Genomic DNA, 18,119 nt, shown 5'->3' on the forward strand with positions numbered 1-18,119 from the left:
ATGACGTCACGCCTGGGGTAAGCTTCGCAGCTATGCCATACAACATCACTCTTCTCATGTACAATACGTCTTACAACCAATTCATTCAAAAGATTAATAGAGTTGCCTCGTAACTTTTTGACTGAAACCCTGCATTTCTTGCCTTAACACATACGACACTCTTGCCAGCAACAATGGAGGCCGGAGCCGCTGGTGTGCTCTACGCAGCCGAGAATCTACTCGAGGGTGCCGTCGCCCTCGTAAAGGGCATTACTCATCCGACACTGCCCATCAAGGCAAATCTTACGCGTATATCTTCGGTTCCCCTCGCTCGCTCGCACCATACCGTCTCAGTAGTGAAGGGTCGCGCATACATCTTTGGAGGAGAGACCGAGGCTGGCAAGCTCGCAGACAATGACATGCACATTGTCATTCTACCATCGAGCGGCGTTCTCGATGCCGACTACACCAAGTATCCCGCTCGCGCGACAAACGGTCTGGATGACGTACCGAACTCGAGAAAAGGACATACGGCTACGGTGATAGGAGATAGTATATACGTGTTTGGCGGCGAAGGAGAGAGTGTGGCAAACGAGAAGGGGCGGGTTTGGGGTTATGATACAGTATCGAACACCTGGTCTTACCTTGATCCAGCGGAAGGCACGCTCTATCCCAGCCAGCGAGCTGGTCATGCTTCGGCGAGCTCAGATCTGCCAGGCCCGAAGACAACGACATATGTCGAGAAGGCACCACAAGCACCTGCTGACCCCGCAAAGAATGTTCCTGAGCCGCCGGAAGCTAATTCATACGGGACCATCTTCGTAGTCGGAGGTCGCGATACCTCGAGCAATGACCTTGCAAATGATGCGCTTGCATTTGACGTCAAGACGAGAACATGGACCAACATACCTTCTCCAACAGGGCAGCCCCGAGAAGGCGCAGGCTTAGCACTCGTTGGCAGTCGCCTATATCGATTTGGTGGCAAGGGCATCGAGACGTTTGCCTCAGGTGCGACTGAGTACGTGGACGCATCACATGTATGGACACATGCAGAACGCGGAACTACACCGGTCGCGAGTGGCTGGAGCTGGGAAGAAGTGAAGCACACGGACAGTCAAGGTAGTACTGCTACAGCACCACAGGCGCGGGCAGACGCAGGACTTGTAGGCGTCACGACAGGCCAAGGGCGACACTACCTGCTAGCCGTCGGCGGAGAAACCGAAGACGGGAGCTACCTTGACGATATATGGGCATTGCAGCTTGCACCTGAGCGTTACACGGCCGCAGCAACTAAGGACACTATCCGCTCCAGTATGAAGAGGGACACGCATGAGTCGCAGTGGGCCGAGGTAGTATACCGGTACGTAGACACAAAGGGCGAAGAAGAGAAGGAGATACCAGGAAAACCAAAGAGGGGTCTCGGAGTAAGAGGACATTTCGGTATCGCCAAGGGTACAGAGGTTGATGGAGCGACATGTGTAGTGTGGGGTGGTGTTGACACGAACGGTAGTGTACTAGGCGATGGTTGGATGATTACTGTTGACAGGTGAGCTGTCATGTCGTGCTTTCATGAATATAGATGGAACATGCACTTTAAACATGCATCTACGGCAAATAATGTTTGACCGCCTAGAATGTGGTCAATTTGTGGATCTCCGATGCTCCTTCCTGTGCTATCTTTAAGAAAGATTTCTCAAGATTTTCCAGCTTTTTCCTGGTGTATGCATGATCTTATAGGGAGAAGCTCGTATTTCCTTAATTTTCTTGTTCCTAACAACGTTGTAGACGCGACGTGACGCGACGCTCGGGGCAATTACCGGCGTAACGATGCGGCAAACAGCACCAAGCCTCAAGACCCCCTAGCCATCTGGATCTGCGCTGCGCTACGCTTTACGTTGTCTTTATACTCTTGCGCATAGGTATTGGATGCCGCTAAGCGCAATCAACACCTTTGTATCTGCTCTTTGAGGCTATCAGAGTCTGTATTGGCGGAGTGGGTGTAAAAGTGAAACAACAAAGCTCGCCCAATCAGGAAAGTGACGGCAAAACACGACCAATCCTCGGCTGTATCTATAAAGCGACTACCCGTCTACAACAACTCAGATAGCCCTACAAGGATTCGGGGTGCATCTGGATAAACACGAGCTTCGATTGAGTGGCTGACAGCGGCGCGAGCACGGGAATGACGGAGAGGGCCGACCCAGTAGGGTGCCGCTAGAATACAATGCAGAACCTGGGAATTTTGGGCATTATGCGCCTGCTTTCTGGGCTCTGGGGAGAATTGGCTTTAATTCTGCTGCTTCCCCAGCATGGCGTTGTGCGAGGATCTGGATTCCAGGACGATCGTACTGGTTACGCTGCGCCTGGAGAGCACATACACCAGCAAAGACTACAGTCAGTCTCTTACAACGAGTCGACGAGTGAAAAAGACTTGGAAGAGTCATCAATTATGGGTTGGGGTGAGTCATGATCTCATGGTCTATAGAGAGTGGTGAGAGGTGACGAAACTGATTATGTATCAACAGGCGGAGATTTGACTCTAGTGAACGGTTCGCCGTTCAGGTGGATTTTAAACAGCCAACACTCATATCAAATGGACACATGGATATGGCCAACAATCAACGCTGGTATGAACAATTCTGAACTAGAAACGACACCGCCACTGACTAAAAAAGGCCAAGCATCCAGAGTCTATGTGGAATTCGGGACCAGAGGAAGCACCCGTGACGATGCGGGTGAGGCCTACTACAGTATCGATGAAACATCGGACAAGTTCACAGTATTGAGTCGAAAGCCTTCAGACTACAAGCTCACCATATCTTTGGACGGTATGTCGACGAAGCAGAGTTCGCAAGGAGCAAAGATCGACCTGGGCTTTCGGCACAACGCTGCAGTCAACTGGATCATGTCTGTGGACGAAGCAGGTAATTGGTGGTCGAACAGCGGTACGTATTCGGATTGGATGCAGCAAAGTCTGGGCTCGTTGGCGAATAGAACCTTGAAGCACATCTGCATGCCGGGCTCTCACGATGCAGGCATGGGTACCTTCAAACCTGGTACCATCGGTGCGCACTTTGCGAACACCCAGACACAATACCTAAATTTCTATCAACAACTAATGGCCGGATCACGGTATTTTGACCTTCGTCCAGTGCTCTCTCGAGGGGAATGGGTAGCCGGTCACTATGGCCAAGTTGGCGACATCTGGCTTGGTGGTAATGGGCAGACGCTTGAAGAGATCATACGTCAGATCAACGACTTTACAGCAGATTACCAAGAGCTCGTCATCATAAATTTAAGCCACACGCTCGACACAGACAACAAGTACAAAGACCTTACCCAAACGCAATGGAACGATCTCTTCACTACACTGAAGAGCATCAACGACCGCTATATTCTCGAAAACCCAGGCACCACTGATCTCTCTGATAAACGCCTAGGAGAATTCATCACCGACCGTGCTTCAGTCCTCGTGGTCGCCCAGATACCTGAAGATATAACACTAGGCGACTTTGCAAGCCAGGGTTTTTACTCCGGTCGTAATTTTCCGTTCTACGACGAATACAGCAATAGCAACAACCTTGCCAACATGAAGAGCGATCAGTTAGCCAAACTAAAGCAGAATCGAAACATCGTGAGGGAAGAAAATGAGAAGAAGGATGCTTTCCACATCTTCTCCTGGACGCTGACGCAACAACCTGAAGACGTACTGAATTTTGACAAAGCCATCATGTTCGTAATCCGCCTTCCCTGCTTACAATTTCTTCCCCGGACTAACATGACACATAGGAATATGGCCGCGTCAGCCTTCGACGATCTAATAAGCGAAGCCTGGAACGCTTTTACGCCGCAAAGCTTCCCAAACGTATTGTTCGTAGATAGTCTTGGAGTCAGGGATAAGAGTGTGGTTTTCCCGTTTGACAGACCAAAGCAGGGCTTACATCCCAACTCTGATATTGCTGCATTTGCTGTTGCAGTAAACAACGGGATCGCGGGGAAGAACGGAATTGTCACTGGGAGACAAATGAAAAGGGGGACTTAACGTCTAGAATAGCTAAGTATATGGAATTGCTTTTGATGATTCGAGAATAGACTTCGTCCTCAGTCCTACACAAGATCCGAAGCGAAGTATTAAACATACGTGAATGTTTGTAGGAACGTTGTAGCCAGACAAGGCATTCAGCACCCCGCACAGCATCTTAAAGTTTTTGGCCGATACCTCTCCGTGGAGATGATCCTTTTGCCCAATCGAGTCGAGCTATCGGTGCAGAGTGTCAAGTGTGACTGTGGTTGATCTATGACGCAGAACATGCACACGAAAGTATGCCACTGGCGCGAGATATTCGTGGTTCATGGATCGCGTTTGTCCGCCTGCAGTGCTTCTTGCTAGACCTTCCTTATTCCTTCGGTCTGACTCCATTCCGGACAGGAAGCCTCACGAAATCTTTGTTTACAAACACGGATGTCAGGCATAGGGCCAATAGTAGATCTTGACGAACATATCCGACTCTACATCCACATCGCATCTCGATATCGATAGACGTTGCGATGATCTACATTTGTCATGCTGTTCTTCATAATTCCATGCAGGTCCCTGATGTCGGTGATCTACGACTGATCAGCGGCGGGACGACAATCCTCTGTGCGACAACGTTGTGTGCCGCTCGTGCATGTAACCGATGCTGATCTTCGATGTTAGGTTCGACCTATCGCCTTACAGTTCACCCACTGTATAACAAAGTACGTCCGGCGGACAAGGAAACAAATGTTAGTGGAGGAAAAAGTAGACGCCCTCATGGTGCAACACGCCCAGACAGACCACGACCCCTGAGGCATTCATGTACATTAACTTCTCAGGCTGCAGCCGACGTGCTCATCATGCAATACGAGTATTTGCGGGTATACGGCATGCGCCAAGTGCCACGAGATGCAACGGCAGAGCAAGTGCTTGTTCTTGCTTAGCAGAAGAAGCGATACGGGTAGGGGACGCCTTGTTTCTCCACATGATTTCCTTGGCTCAATCGCCCCTTGGAGACGCTATATCCAGCGTAAGGGAAGAAAAAGAATATATGACCGCAGCTGGATATCGATAATGTGGAGGCTGCAGGGCCGTCCTATCCGGTTCTGGCCTTATGTGTCAGGGTAAATTATTAGCCCATGAGTAGGATGTATGAGTGGCACAAGGGTCAGTGGTGATGCCTGGTATCCCAGCTCACGCGGCACCGGGAGGCGGATGTTGAGATATGCGATCGGGAATTCTACCAGTCGCGATACAGGCTGCAAACGATCCTTCTCCACCGTTGAACTCCGTAAGCCTAAGAGTTGCTAAGAAATGGTCGTGCTGTTGCTTGCGCACGAGAAGAGTTTGTCTATCGCAATTTTGTTTTGGCGAGTCAAGCCGCCGGCACGAGGCTGAAGAACCTAGTCACTTGAGCAAAAGCTTGTCTCGCAACAGAAAAGCAATATGCTCAAAATAGACTCGGGCTTTATTCCTTGCGGTATTCCCGAAGTGCATACAGTAGAGCTATTCTATGAGACTATGGAGTGGTGGAGGTTTTGGAGAGGCTGCCTGAATCAGATGTACGAGTGGTTAGCTGCATGGAGACAGAGAGGGGATACGAGGTCTTCCCGTCCCCCTTGATTCCGATCGTCTCGATGCAAAAGGTATTGATTATTGAGCGGCTTGCTTTCGTGGTTGCGTGTTACAATGCGCCATTGCCCTTTGGCGTCGAGTCATGCACGTGGGCAAAGAGTGACGATTCGCGACGGTATACCGACAAAGCGAGGCGTTTGGCGGAAGCAAATATGCCGTCCTGTTGGAGGGTGGGAGCGATTAGTATTGAGTCTCGCTTGACAGGGCACGTGATTGGCCCATCTCGTATCATCGGAAAGCCCACTTGACTCCAATTTTCCTCGGAAGCTGCAGGCGTCTGGACCACAGGGGTAGAGGAGACGTTCAAGGTAGTGGATTCGCGCAACATGCTACCTTTCGCAGAAGAAACTTAATGCAACTGCATGGCTTGGCTTGAAAGACTCGTACGACTGCCTATACGAAGACTTTGGTGGTGATGCGGGGCGGATCTCTTGTCCCTAACAAGCTCTTCCAAGAGTTGCACCCGTCGGTTGGGCGTCCTCGGCAGCTGCTGCCAATGCGCCAGCGCATGTCGGTGCTTTCATGGCTCAACGCCATGGCTGACGCCCGAAGGGCCATCTGTTAGGTGCTGCACCATCAGACCGATCATGGAAGACGTCATATCGCCACGCGCTTAGCATCTCACAACAGCTAAATGATAATTTTCTAGCGTATAGGCGAAATACCATCATCGCAACATGTTGAACTGCGACCGCGCGACGACCATGTATGCCAAGCAACCGTTAAGTGAGGGACAATGGTGGAGAACGTGTGCGATGAATCACTCATTGTTTCGAGCGATTGCCGGCCTACAGACGTCAGAGGCGTGTGGTAATAACATTTCGGATGGCACAGATGCCAAAACACGTTTCAAACGGCTTGGATCAACCATCATGATCTATTTTTCGCTCGACAACGTGATAGAGTTGATGGTTCCTGCATCGCAAAGGAGTCCGTGCTACTTACCACCCATGACGAAACTTCCCAATCGCGCATCATGTCCGCCCGAAGCGAAGCCGGCGCCGCGGGTCGACAGCTTGAAATCTGCCAGCCCCAGGGGCCTGCGGCACCAAGCTTCCTTTTCCCAGGCTGACCGGCACCTGCAGGCAAGTGTCGAGAGCGCTAGCCGTAACGCGAGTCAACATGCCTTACGGGGGTTGCTGGCTGGCTGTCGATCATCTTCGTCCTTCATAAGATGATTCTGCCCGCACGCCTTGATGAGCTTTCTTGGTACCTTCTGTTCGAAGTTCTAATTCTACCTTACCTTCATCTTGACCATTCCTTCTTTTCGGTCCAAGATTCCCCAGTGTGTCGTCGATATTGACCACCACTATCCACTCGCTCACCTCTCTTGATCCGGCCTACCAGATCAACACTTAATTCCGTAATTCGAACCGACCTTATTCTTACAACATGCACTACTCTACCGCACTTGCTGCCGTTGCAGCTATTACTCCTTTGGTCAACGCTCATGGAGCTGCCCTACCCAACATCATTGGACTGAACCCCAGGGATCTCCGCGCTCGGGATTTGCTTTCTCGCACCGGAGCACGTTTTACTGGAGTCAACGAACTTCTCAAGCCCAAGACCCAGGTCAAGACTGCCGTCGTTGCCCGTCAGGATGACCGCCAGTGCGGTGCAGGTGTCGGCAACTGTCCCGCTGGCCAGTGCTGCTCAGAGGCTGGCTACTGTGGTACTGAGGACGACTACTGTTACTCTCCCGGATGCGACTACGCGCACGGCCCTGGCTGCCCTGAGAACGCAACTCCAGGTGGTACCAACACCTCTTCTATCGCTCGTACCAAGCTCGGTAACGTCCAGTACGGTGGTGCTGGTATCTACGGTTGTACCACACCAGGTACGGTTGCTATTACCTACGACGATGGCCCACAAAAGGTCTTCACCAGCCACATTCTTGATGTCATGGCTTCGTACAACGCAAAGGCTACTTTCTTCATCACTGGAAACAACATCAACAAGGGACAGATTGACATCACCCCTGAGTTCAGCGATGTCCTCAAACGCATGGACTCTGAAGGTCACCAGCTTGCTTCCCACACCTGGACTCATTTGGACTTGAGCGCCATTTCCCAGCAAGACCGTTACAACCAGATGATCAAGAACGAGATGGCTCTCCGCAACATTGTCGGCAAGATTCCCACCTACATGCGCCCCCCATACTCCAGCTGCACTGCTGAGTCAGGCTGCGAGAAGGACATGGCTGATCTTGGCTACCACGTCACATACTTCAACCTTGACACTGATGACTATGAACACGACAGCACCACTCTGATCCAGTACTCCAAGGACGTTTTCCTGAGCAACGTCACCAAGGGCCCCGCTGCCAGCAATCAATGGCTCGAGATTGGACATGACATCCACGAGCAGACTGCCATGAACCTTACTGAGTACATGCTCTCCACCCTTACCCAGCTCGGCTACAAGGCTGTTACCGTTGGTGACTGCCTCGGTGACCCCAAGGAAAACTGGTACCGCACTGCTGGTGGTGCTGGCTCTGCCAACCCTACCACTTCTGCTACTGCCCCCACTGCCACTGGAACCAAGCAAGTCACCACCGATGCTACTTGCGGTGGAACCAAGGGATACACATGCCTGGGATCTTCGTTCGGTAACTGCTGCAGTTCTTCCGGTTACTGCGGTACCACCTCAGCCTACTGCGGAACTGGTTGCCAGTCTGGCTTCGGTAACTGCGGCAGCAATGGCGTCGCTCCTACCACCACCAAGGCTACGTCGACGACCAAGGCTGCTACCACCAGCTCCAAGGCCCCTGTCGCCTCTGCTGCAGGCAAGGTTTCCACCGATGGCTCATGTGGCGGTGCTTCTGGCTTCACCTGCGCCGGCTCAACCTTCGGTAACTGCTGCTCCCAGTACGGCTGGTGTGGAAGCACCACCGACCACTGCTCTACTGGCTGCAACTCTGCTTTCGGTACGTGCTCTGGCACTGGAGCGTCTGCTACCAAGGCGGCCGCTACCACTACCACCAAGGCTGCTGCTGCCCCAACCAAGAAGGCTTCCACTGACGGATCTTGTGCCGGAACCTCTGGCTTCACATGTGCTGGATCTTCTTTCGGAAACTGCTGCTCCCAGTACGGTTGGTGCGGAACCACCACCGGTCACTGCGGTACTGGCTGCCAATCTGGCTTCGGTACCTGCAACTAAGTCAACCCCACTTTTGCGTTTCCTCATTTAGTTGGAAGCAAGAATTTTCTATCAGGGGTCGATTAATCTATCGTCATCGAGACATGACGGGGCTAGCCCCGTGAACGACGCGACGAGGTTTATATAAAAAAAGGAACAATAGTTCTCAACTATATTCTTGTACATTACCCTTTTGTACTCTGCTGAATTGATTACTATCGTACAATTCCTGTGTCAGATGTCGCAGGTTGGCTGAGGACGACGAATAGAAGTAGCAAATCGCGTAATAGGTCATAACAACCTTCGATACACAATACCCATCATTCACTATCAATCGCATTACCTTTCCACTCTTTTGTTCCGTACAGTGACACTTTTATCGACTGCCAGTTTATGTTTAGAAGTTTGCCATGGTTATTCACTCAAGGTATACTAGCTCTCGACTTGATCATCACGTCGTCTTATGAAAGCGTTTGTGCTGACCGAAATGTTGACATGTAAGGTACGCTATCACCCATTTTGTCATGGCAGCGTTTTGTAATGAAGAAATGCAAGCGGAAATTGGTTGTGCCGGCCAGCGATTTCATTGAAAAGCGAGTGTACATAAACAAGCACCAATGAGATACATGTAAGATGCCCGTGAAAGCCTTTTGTCTCAGTCTACATCAAACACTGCAGGTCTAATGTCGATGGACCACTGTCCGTCTGAGCCCCTTACTTCTCGCACTCCTCGATCATAGAATGATTCTCAGATTGTCTACTACTGTTTTTACTCGGGGCAGACTTTGTTTTCGACCAGGAAGTTATTGAGGGCGTCAATGCATCCGGCGCAGGGGCAGATCTGAGATGATTAGTAGATTGCCTTATGTACAAGAGGATCTGTAAAGATGGTGAATCACGTACCGAAGGAGCACCACCGCCAACACAAGCCAGAACTGCGGGAACGGCACCTGGAACTGCGAGTGCTCCAGCAATACAGGCGCCAGCAGCGACTACAGCAGCGCAGTCAAAGAGACTGCAGTCGGCTTGCTGGGCAGCGAACGCAATGACGTTGGTCATCTCCTGGCTTTCGCGCTTGGCGATGGAGTTCGGGGAGGCGACGGCCAGGCCTGCGGCGAGTACAGAGACGGTGATGGTTGAGAAACGCATATTGACTGATTTGTAAGAGTGGTGTGTTTAGCGAAAGGCTGGTGAAGTAGTTTGATGTTATGATGATGGAGCTTGATGAGTCCTTTCAAGTCGAATTCTGGACATGCTTTATACTTGTTCTTCCTCGCCTCTCTCTCTATGTTTCTGTTTCTCCGTCACCGCCTTATTTGATCGGTAAGCTCTTCCAGTCCTTCCAGGTGGATGTGTGGTTAACAAAGTCCTAACTTGGGTCACTGTCTCGGGGTTCGAGGTCTAGCATGAGGCTACTACCACATCTTCGTTCGTCGTCGTGCCCACTCAACGTCCTTCATTCACTCACCGCGCTGATTGAACAGCACTAATGATGCCTATACGATCTTTCTCGGATAGCAATGACAGTGGGGGTAAGCTGATCGCATAACAGGCGGAGGTTCGAGGCGTCGAGACACGAAGGCGATGTTCCGAACAATACCTTTGTGGGCGTAGTAGCTAGCATATGAATCTCAAGGGCAAAGTCTGCTGTGATGATTCGTCGTTTTCATGACCCCAAGAACCTTGGCATAGTCAATGTAGACATGATCTGCTGAGGTTACACAACAGTTAATATGGTTATATTGATGCGATCCAGTCAGACTAGTAGCAAAGCCTTCTTCTGTACATCCTGTGTCTTACTTCGGCCTGCAGGAGAGGCACTCCTCGCCCCAAAGCGGCTGTGGTTAGGGAATGGGATACAGCGAGGTTGATCGCATACGCTGACTGACCACTGGTTCAAATTGTTGCTAGCATTAGGCGGTCAATGAAGATGAGCTGCTTACTTTATCTTGGCTTCCAGAGGGGCGGTCATTACGTACAAACTCTCCAGCCTTGACCTTGCTCTGGTTCGGTTACTGGCCTGTTGGACACTCTTGTCTCTCATACATTCGTACCGGATGCAATTTTGCTGTTACGTGCTTTGTCTGATTGTAGGTCGACGAGACTATAAGTTCTATTATCGGCACAATATACAGCAGGCCAAGGTAGTGACAAACATGAATCTCACTAGTCGCCCAGACTTTCGTCAGTATGCAAAGGGAAGAGCCGTCCATACCTACTTTGCCGGGTACGAGGTGTAAGCAAATGCTAACGTGATCCGGTCGAGGAGTCACTGCTGCTGCATCTGTTGATTCAATAGCCCCACGTGTTCGGAATGTCGCGCACGTCGTATGGTCCGTTGGGCTCTGCGTCCTGCTCAGCAGAGCAAACAATATTAAACTTCAGGCAAGCTGGCATACCACGCTCAGTTCACCGAAGACTAAGCAGGTTGCATGCGAAGAGCCGAAACACATGTCTTGACTCCAGTCAGAGTGCGCTTGATGAAGCCAAACAGAGACGACCACAGGAATGGACACCCCTGACGATTTGCTACACATGGCCGTTCAACTCAGCCGATTGGCATCATCGTTATGCCGGACCTCTATGATGTGGTCGTACAACTCCTTTTTTCGTTTTCTAACTGGAATCATAGCTGAGCAAACAATGACGGAGAGATGGGTTGTGATTATACAAGTTGTATATGAAACCGACCCCCTACTTTCAAAGTTGGCAAGATATGTCTTTCCACGAACTGCACGTGCGACATAAATCAAATTTTGTATGCGCACCTCTCAGGTTGTGCTGTTTTGAACGTTATTGTCGCAAGTACATACAAAGCCTCTTGGGACTAGGGCTATGCATACCGATGGACTTGATGAGGCATACCCGTTGAAGAATTTGATATAGTTCCAACTAAACCAATCTCTCGAGTTGCCATACGAGGGACTATCGGCGGTCAAGTTGAGGCATGTGAACAAAAGCTGTTCTGCACAAACTTGATATTGGTGAAGCGTAGAGACTTGTCCTAGTCCTCCCTTGAAATCTGGATCTTGATGGCTGCAGAACAACGCGAAAGATTTGGGCGCAAGTCTGAAATAGAAGAACATCTTTCCGAGAGGTCTTGAAGCTCGATAGAGGAAGGGTTCCCTGTGATGGCAAAAACAAAAAGAAAGGCGCTCCTGTCGGCCATTACCCGGAGATGACCATCCCAAAAAAATCGTTTCAATTGCCTGCCGCCAGAATTGAACTGACGACCTCGTCATTACTAGTGACGCGCTCTACCACTGAGCTAGGAAGGCTTTGATGGAGAGTTAGGCATTTGAAACATTAATATATCGCGTCGTAGGCTTGCCCCTGGTTGGTGCTGCATCGGGGTGGCAGAACCTCACCTGATGCAATAGCAGGACCCGCTTAGCTTCGGATAGCAGCATCGCGCACCTTCCTGCTAGAGACTTAGTTGCGCAGTCGCTCTTAAAAAATGCAGAGGAGTCGCAGGGAGCGTAGTGTGATGGACGAAGAGTGTACTTGTCTTGTGGCGCCCCCTATGCCGTCATGCACCGTGCCTGCCTTGCTGTTTGTTAGGCATGTCATTCAAGACAGGGGGCCGCTAGCTATCGTTGAGGACTATTGCTTGTGGCTTCGTTTGGCCGTAGCAATGGTTCAAGTCGGTTCACGGCAGCAACTGTATAGCCTTGCCGCGTCGAATTGTTTGCGAGCAAAAAACGCGCTCGACGAGCGTCGCACAGTCTGTTCGGCGCCTTGAGACGCGCTGGCGGTTTCAATTTCAAGGCGTATTGTATCGAACAAGGTCGATGATGGTCGCATTACAGTTGCCAGCGCATGACTTTGGTAAGACGCACCAAGCCTGGAACATGATGTAAACGAAGCACGGGGTAGGGCTCCGAGTGTTTTGTGGAGAAGCAGACGGAGTCTGGGGCGGGTGACGAGTTAAGCGCAAGCTCATTTCACATGCCACCGCAGCCAGGTCGCCAAGGCACCAAATTAAGAAAGCGAGCGATTTGAGCCTCTCCCGCTGATCGCGGTCCTTTCTTCCAGCACCCCTTCAAACACGCCTTTTCACTACACCGCGACACACCAACAAGACAGATTTACTGCCAGGCTCCGAATCCTGGCCTCGATTATCACCATTCCCGATATTCCAACACGACCATCTATGGGCTCTGCTTCCTTCGCCGTAACCACTTTCCCCCCCACCGTTCAGCTTACCGCAGTTGGCACCTTCTTTCCGTACAGCGCACTGAGCTCGGGTCTGAACAGGACGGACGCCTCTTTCGCATCGCTGGTTCGGCTAGGGGTAGGAGTTCCGCCGTGAATATTCGCGGCGGACTGTAGTATTGGTCTGCCCAAGACGGGCATTGGATGTGCGCGCAGTTCCCTCTGACAGGGGCGCAAAAGCTAATCATGAGCAGAATCCGCGCGCAGCCTGAAGACTGACGAATTTATATCGTATTACCCCACCACTACCGCTATCATGGTTTTCGCATTCGACCAGAACGATGCGCACCTTCCAGCCAATGCGCTGCCAAATCCCGAGCCTGCCGTGCCTGACGATGCCGACATGTTCGCACCTGGGAACATGGACATGAGCCCCCCGAACGTGCCCCTCCATGTGGGCACCCCGCCGATCAACATCGTCAGCCCTATGCCCAAGCGCGCAGTGCAGCCCGATTCCGAATGCAAGCAGCAGGGTCCGGACAAGTTGGATTTCGACGCTGTCATGAGGAAGGCCCAGAAGAACAAGAAAAAGAAGAAGAAGGGTCTGAAGGCAGGCTTACAGGCTACGAGTGTCACCCGGGGTTTCCACACTCCAGTCACGTCTGGTGGGGAAGAGTCGGATTATTCTCTGGCGACTACACCACGTTTTGGCCCTGTTCGCTCCGGACTCCCAAGCGTGACCAGCAGCCCAGCGCTCCGCCCCCAGTCCACGGCAGGAGGCATCAGCAACCTCAAAGCCCAACTCGAGGCGCTCAATCTAGGTCCGAGGAGCGACTCCCCTATGAAGGATTACCCAGGAAAGGGCGTGCCTATGAGCAGAGTCACGTCGCAGTTGTCGAGCAACACCAGCATGTCAGGCCGGGAAAGCGACAGTGATCGTACCGAGATGGAGAGCTATGAAATCGACCTCAACGCCGAAGACTTCAGCGTTGATACGCTCTCCAAAACCTCGACCATGTTGAACAATGGCATGGCGCGTAAGATGACGGCAGAAGACTTCGAGCCGTTGATGTGTCTGGGCAAGGGCAGCTATGGCACCGTCTTGTTGGTCAGGCAGCGCGCCACAGGCCGTCTTTTCGCGCAGAAGCAGTTCAAGAAGGCCTCCATCACTGTGCATAAGAAGCTCATAGAGCAGACCAAGACGGAGCGCAATGTTCTCGAGAGTGTGAACCGCCACCCATTCATCGTCAACTTTTACTATGCTTTCCAAGACCAGGAGAAGCTGTACCTCATCCTCGAGTATGCCCAGGGAGGCGAGCTGTTCCACCACCTCGAAGCCGAGCGCATGTTTTCTGAAGATGCAGCAGCCTTCTACATGGCCGAAATGGTGCTTGCGCTCGACCACCTTCACCGCACAGTCGGCGTCATCTACCGTGATTTAAAGCCAGAGAATTGCCTTCTAGATTCCGAGGGCCACCTGCTCCTCACCGACTTCGGCCTAAGCAAAGTCAGTCTTGATGAAGACAACCCCTGCCGCTCCTTCCTCGGCACCGTAGAGTACATGGCCCCGGAAGTAGTCCAAGGCCTAGAGTACGGCGCGGCAGTCGACTGGTGGTCCCTAGGTGCGCTTGGTTTCGACCTCCTTACCGGTGCTCCTCCCTTCACTGGTAACAACAACGCAAAAATTCAGGAAAAAATCGTGAAACAGAAACTCTCATTGCCTTATTACCTTAGCGCCGAAGCCAAAGACCTTCTCACCCGCCTTCTCCGTAAAGACCCGAAGAAACGCCTAGGATTCAACATGGCCAAGGACTTGCCCAACATTAAGAAACATAGATTTTTCCGCAAAATCGATTGGAAGAAGTTGGAGGCGAGGGAGTTGACACCGCCGATTCAACCACTTATCACAGACCCGGAGTTGGCAGAGAACTTTGCTCAGGACTTCACCGATCTTCCGCTGAGCCCTGTTCTGACAAAGAAGTTTGATGACTTGATGTTCGAAAGTCAGAGCCAGGCTTCTAGCAATCCTTTTGGTGGATTCAGCTTTGTGGCTAGCCAGAGTCTGTTGGATAGTGGAGAGTGGGGATACTAACTGGATGCAGAGGTTTGTCTAGTTGCATTGTTTCACCGTGTTGTATATTTGGGTTTTGCATGTTGTTTACATTGTTGGAGAGAAAGAGTGTAATAGAGGGTCATTGCTTCGTCATGTCTCATTCGATGAGTATGTCATCACTACACAACGGCACAGAAGTCACTTTCAATGGTTACTAGATAGAATTCTTTTCTCATAGGCTGAATAAACCATCTCCTTCCAAACTCCATGCTCGTGCCGTCATCGGTATCATGCGCAAGTATTCATACAGACTGTAAACCAAGTGGGAATCGTAAAACCGAAAGAAAAGCCATTGCAGCTCTCCGCTGTCAGCACAATAGTGTTTGCATCTAGGAAGTAGGAGCGGCAGCAGCAGCGTAGGAGTCTGCGCTCTTCTCGCTTTGACCCTGGGCGGGCTTCTCGCTGCTCTCGGCGGTAGCGGCAGCACCCTCCTCACCAGCAGGCTTCTGCTTCTTAAGGTCTGCCAAATGCCTGGCCTCATTGTGGACGTCCATGACAGTCTTGTTTCCCTGGTCGTAGAAAGCACGAAGCTTTTGTCCAGTGGGTGTAGATGCGGCTTTGTCAAAGTAGCTGGTCATCATGTTGAAGGCAGCGTAGCCCTTGTTTGTTACGCCCAGCTTCTGGTCGACGACTTGTGCCTTCTGTGTAGCCTGGGTCTTTTGGTCGAAGTTGTTGAGGATGTTCATGAACTTGGTGCTGTAGCCGTTTTGCTTGTCTGCTGCAAGAGCCTTCTCGATGGCCTTGTCGGAGATGGCATAGCCGTGGGCGAGGTACTCGGCGATGATGCGTGCGCGGGGCTTCTGCTCCTGCTCGATGTGGTGGTCGCCGTCCTTGGCGTCTTCGGCGGCGGCAGACTTCTCGCCGGCAATCTCGTCGAGGCTCTTAGCTGACGTGACCTGGACCGAGTTGTGTCCAAGCTGGGTGTTGTCGAGGAGAAGGGCGGTCTTGGCGGCAGCAGCCTTCTCAAACGTGACGGAGGCTGACTGTGTGTCGTCGCCCGAAGGCTTCACGCTGAGCGACTGGATCTTTCCGCAGAAGGAAAAGAAGCTCTTGATCTCATCCTCGCTGGTCTTGGTGGAGATGTTCTCGACGTTGACGGTGGCAGCCATGTTGACGTATATGTAGGGTGGGGTGGTTTGAGAGAATTGGGTGGTAAGGGTATAGTAGTTGAGAAGAGTGCAATGATTCTATGAGTGATGTAGTAGACTACGTGTTGGAGACAGGGTCTATTTGTAGTGGTCGAGGGGTGTAAGAAGCCAGTTCAGGGAGGGGCGCAGCCTGGCAACGCATGGGCTGATGACGTCGCGCGGGGCGGTGCTAGTGGCGTCTAGATGCCCACGCTCTAGGGCTGGCGGGAAGCTTCACGAAGCACTGCTTGGGCTGTCTTGCATGTGAATGCCTACCACCACTGGTTGCTTCTTCACACACACAACTGACTGCGCATGTTGTGGCTACATGCCATCTATACACGAGTACTCTCATGGGCACCTGTCTCTAACAGTCCATTAACAAGTAAATCCTTGGGTTTAGAGACGCAATTAGGGGTGGGATGTGAGGCACTGCACTACTCGAGCGTATAGAGAGCATAAATCCAGCATTGGTATGCACTCGCACGTCAGGACCCTATGTAGATATGAACCTGATGGGGACGTGATGCCTACCGTGACGCTCCATTGCTCCACCAAACCTCGGCTTTAGCAACGTCATAGCTCCGTCTTCTCAAAACATCTTCCATGAGCTCCACCAGCTGCCAACTCACACAACAGTCGCATAGCGCCTGCATCATTCACAATGGCTTCCAGACTGCTTCCGGCGTCGCCACGATTAGCGCAGTCATGTCTGCGTCGCACGCGACATCTACCACCGACCGTATCTCGACTCCCACAGCGCCGCTACATCTCCGCATACGGCTACGAACAAGCCAAAGCCCTCACTTTCTCAGACTATGGCGAGCCTCCAGCAGTGCTCTCTCTTCACGGCCATTCCATCTCGCCACCACATAGCAACTACATGACGCTGCGCTTCCTCGCTTCGCCCATCAATCCCGCCGACATCAACCAGATACAAGGTGTATACCCTTCCAAGCCAACCTTCACAACAAACTTGGGCACCCCTAACCCAATTGCTGTCGCTGGAAACGAAGGTGTGGCAGAAATCATAGCACTTGGCGAGGGTGTCAAGAAAGAAGGCTTCAAAAAGGGCGACTGGGTCTTTATGAAAGGTCCTGGCTTCGGTACATGGCGAACACATGCAAGCGCCACGACCAACGATGTCGTCAAACTCGATGACCAGATGCGTGAAGGAATTACCGCTATTCAGGCCGGCACCGTATCCATAAACCCATGCACAGCATATCGCATGCTGCGCGACTTCACAACCCTCTCCGAAGGCGACTGGTTCATACAGAATGGTGCAAATTCGGGTGTTGGCCGCGCAGCTATCCAGCTAGGCAAGAAATGGGGTTACAAGAGCATCAATGTGATTCGTAGCCGGGAAGACAAGAGCAAAGAAGAAGCCATGAAGAAAGAACTGCAAGATCTAGGTGCGGACGTCGTAATCACAGATGCAGAATTGCAGTCTCAGGGCATAAAAGACCAGGCCAAGGAATGGACCAACGGCGGCCGCGCGCCCATACGCCTGGCTCTCAACTGCGTAAACGGCAAGGCAGCCACCGCCATGGCTAAGCTGCTTTCCTCGTCCTCACACTTCGTTACCTATGGCGCCATGTCTAAGCAACCCTTGACCATTCCTGCTTCCATGCTCATCTTCAAGGACATCCATTTCCACGGCTTTTGGGTGAGCAGATGGGCAGAGAAACATCCAGAGGAGAAACAGAAGACTGTTGCTGATGTGCTGGATATGACAAGAAAGGGCGAGTTCAAGGATACGCCTGTTGATGAGATCAAGTGGGAATGGGATACCAAGGGCGAAGAATTGATAGGAAAGGTGAAGGATACACTGGAGGGGTACAGGGACGGCAAGGGCATTTTTGTGTTCGGTAAGACGTAAATTATATACCCTTCCAAATAAGAGGCATACATTTCACGGCGTATATACGTCTAGCTATTGAAAACTGTGAAG

The 18,119-nt window shown here is 51.6% G+C and overlaps 7 protein-coding genes across 7 annotated transcripts; 5 read left to right on the plus strand and 2 right to left on the minus strand.

Annotated features, from left to right (window-relative positions):
- Positions 1-173: 173 nt before the first annotated feature.
- Positions 174-1,529, plus strand: AA0111_g2043 (hypothetical protein; the record flags this gene model as incomplete). The annotated part of the gene is made up of 1 exon (XM_028647771.1): positions 174-1,529. One exon carries the CDS (start codon positions 174-176, stop codon positions 1,527-1,529), a length of 1,356 nt encoding a protein of 451 aa, XP_028510566.1.
- A 674-nt stretch (positions 1,530-2,203) lies between these two features.
- AA0111_g2044 (hypothetical protein) lies at positions 2,204-4,021 on the plus strand (the record flags this gene model as incomplete). Its single annotated transcript, XM_028647772.1, has 3 exons — positions 2,204-2,438; positions 2,505-3,711; positions 3,769-4,021. 3 exons carry the CDS (start codon positions 2,204-2,206, stop codon positions 4,019-4,021), a joined length of 1,695 nt encoding a protein of 564 aa, XP_028510559.1.
- Positions 4,022-7,024: 3,003 nt separating this feature from the next.
- AA0111_g2045 (hypothetical protein) lies at positions 7,025-8,791 on the plus strand (the record flags this gene model as incomplete). Its single annotated transcript, XM_028647773.1, has 1 exon — positions 7,025-8,791. One exon carries the CDS (start codon positions 7,025-7,027, stop codon positions 8,789-8,791), a length of 1,767 nt encoding a protein of 588 aa, XP_028510560.1.
- A 748-nt stretch (positions 8,792-9,539) lies between these two features.
- Positions 9,540-9,919, minus strand: AA0111_g2046 (hypothetical protein; the record flags this gene model as incomplete). The annotated part of the gene is made up of 2 exons (XM_028647774.1): positions 9,540-9,611; positions 9,674-9,919. 2 exons carry the CDS (start codon positions 9,917-9,919, stop codon positions 9,540-9,542), a joined length of 318 nt encoding a protein of 105 aa, XP_028510561.1.
- A 3,322-nt stretch (positions 9,920-13,241) lies between these two features.
- AA0111_g2047 (Serine/threonine-protein kinase) lies at positions 13,242-15,017 on the plus strand (the record flags this gene model as incomplete). Its single annotated transcript, XM_028647775.1, has 1 exon — positions 13,242-15,017. One exon carries the CDS (start codon positions 13,242-13,244, stop codon positions 15,015-15,017), a length of 1,776 nt encoding a protein of 591 aa, XP_028510562.1.
- Positions 15,018-15,367: 350 nt separating this feature from the next.
- AA0111_g2048 (hypothetical protein) lies at positions 15,368-16,147 on the minus strand (the record flags this gene model as incomplete). Its single annotated transcript, XM_028647776.1, has 1 exon — positions 15,368-16,147. One exon carries the CDS (start codon positions 16,145-16,147, stop codon positions 15,368-15,370), a length of 780 nt encoding a protein of 259 aa, XP_028510567.1.
- A 682-nt stretch (positions 16,148-16,829) lies between these two features.
- AA0111_g2049 (hypothetical protein) lies at positions 16,830-18,047 on the plus strand (the record flags this gene model as incomplete). Its single annotated transcript, XM_028647777.1, has 1 exon — positions 16,830-18,047. The coding sequence occupies one exon, from the start codon at positions 16,830-16,832 to the stop codon at positions 18,045-18,047; it is 1,218 nt and encodes a 405-aa protein (XP_028510568.1).
- Positions 18,048-18,119: the final 72 nt, after the last annotated feature.

This window comes from Alternaria arborescens, assembly GCF_004154835.1.
Source record: "Alternaria arborescens strain FERA 675 chromosome Unknown contig_3, whole genome shotgun sequence".
Lineage (NCBI taxonomy): Eukaryota > Fungi > Ascomycota > Dothideomycetes > Pleosporales > Pleosporaceae > Alternaria > Alternaria arborescens.